The sequence below is a fragment of the Nestor notabilis genome, unplaced genomic scaffold, assembly GCF_000696875.1.
Source record: "Nestor notabilis isolate BGI_N333 unplaced genomic scaffold, ASM69687v1 scaffold23004, whole genome shotgun sequence".
Taxonomy (NCBI): Eukaryota; Metazoa; Chordata; class Aves; order Psittaciformes; family Psittacidae; genus Nestor; species Nestor notabilis.
The window spans coordinates 8,660-9,837 of NW_009926323.1; the positions used below are offsets into that span (position 1 = coordinate 8,660).

Consider the following 1,178-nt stretch of genomic DNA (forward strand, 5'->3'; position numbering starts at 1 on the left):
GCACAACATCTCAGTCTTCGTTTGCAAGCGTCTCAGTGGATAGCCAGATTTTGGCACCACTTAAAAATTTGCTTAAAGGTGTTCCCAGAATGCTCCGTCTGCAGAGGTTCCCTACAGGAGAAAATGGGAATGAGGAGGAGAGAAAGTCTGGGGCCCCAGAGGTGTCATTTAAACTATTTGCTCTGAAGTACATCCTGCTTTGATCCAGTTCCAAGCAGCTGCTGTGCAAAGAAGAGTTGCTTTTGTACTGCCGAAGATTCCGGTTTAACATGTCTACCTCATCTGCCAGCAAAGACACTTTATGGAAAGCAGTGATGGAGCCACCACGATTAATCTGGGCCTCAGGAACCCAGCGGAAGTAGCAGAGTTTCCACAGTTTTATTTGTGTTCCAGAGACACGGGGTAGGATCATGCCGTGCAAATCAACAGGCTTTGCAAACCAGTCTCTGAAGTACTGTTCCATGCTGCCAGTCGGACTCTCTGTGTGCTGGAGAAAGTCCGGTTTCAGTTTTAGTATCAGAGAGTTTCTTCTTGGAAGGAACTCTTGCTCACTGATGATTCCGTTCTTTAATGCTGGGGGTGCACCTCGCAATGTGGAGCTGTAGTTCTTCTGCAGAAAACAAACACTGGTAATTCTGCAGGTCTACGTTCACTGGGATAGCAGGCTTCCCTGAGCTGCTAGGGTGCACCATCCAGAGAAATGATGTGACCTTTCAACACTTCTGAGCCTGAGTCACCACTGTAGGGTGCAGTGGGGCCACCAGTGGCCTCTGCACAGAAATACGTCTGTTTTCTAGACTTTCTAAAACAATGAATCACTGAATCAGTGTTCACTGAAAAACTGACAGCCCTGGGGGAAAAATGTGGCATGTCAGCACTTTTCCACAGGCGAAAGAATGCAAACATTGGCAACGAGCTCAGCTGTATCAGAACAGAACACATCTTGGAACACACGGCTCAACGATTTACATCTTTACTTCCACAGAAATCATTTCTTTAGGCTGGGAAGCTAAGAGAATTAATGCTTCTAGTGCTAAACTGAGGGTGTGCAACACTATAGAACTGTAAATGTCAGAGCATTATGGTTAAGCACAGAAACACTCCAAAGGCAGACATCACTATAGTTACCTTTGAGCGCTTAAAAGTCTTCACAGCTCCATTCTGTACACAGGGTGCAC

At 46.3% G+C, this 1,178-nt stretch overlaps 1 protein-coding gene across 1 annotated transcript in view; it reads right to left on the minus strand.

The window, feature by feature from the left end:
* Positions 1 to 10: 10 nt before the first annotated feature.
* The window catches only part of MTMR10 (myotubularin related protein 10), a 7,789-nt gene continuing 6,621 nt past the window's right edge, over positions 11 to 1,178 (minus strand). The window contains exons 9-10 of the mRNA XM_010013483.1: positions 1,129 to 1,178; positions 11 to 610 (exon numbers count right to left, since the gene is read on the minus strand). The exon at positions 1,129 to 1,178 is cut by the window's right edge and continues 151 nt beyond it. Coding sequence (XP_010011785.1) covers positions 11 to 610; positions 1,129 to 1,178 — 650 coding nt within the window. The remainder of the gene's footprint in view (positions 611 to 1,128) is intronic.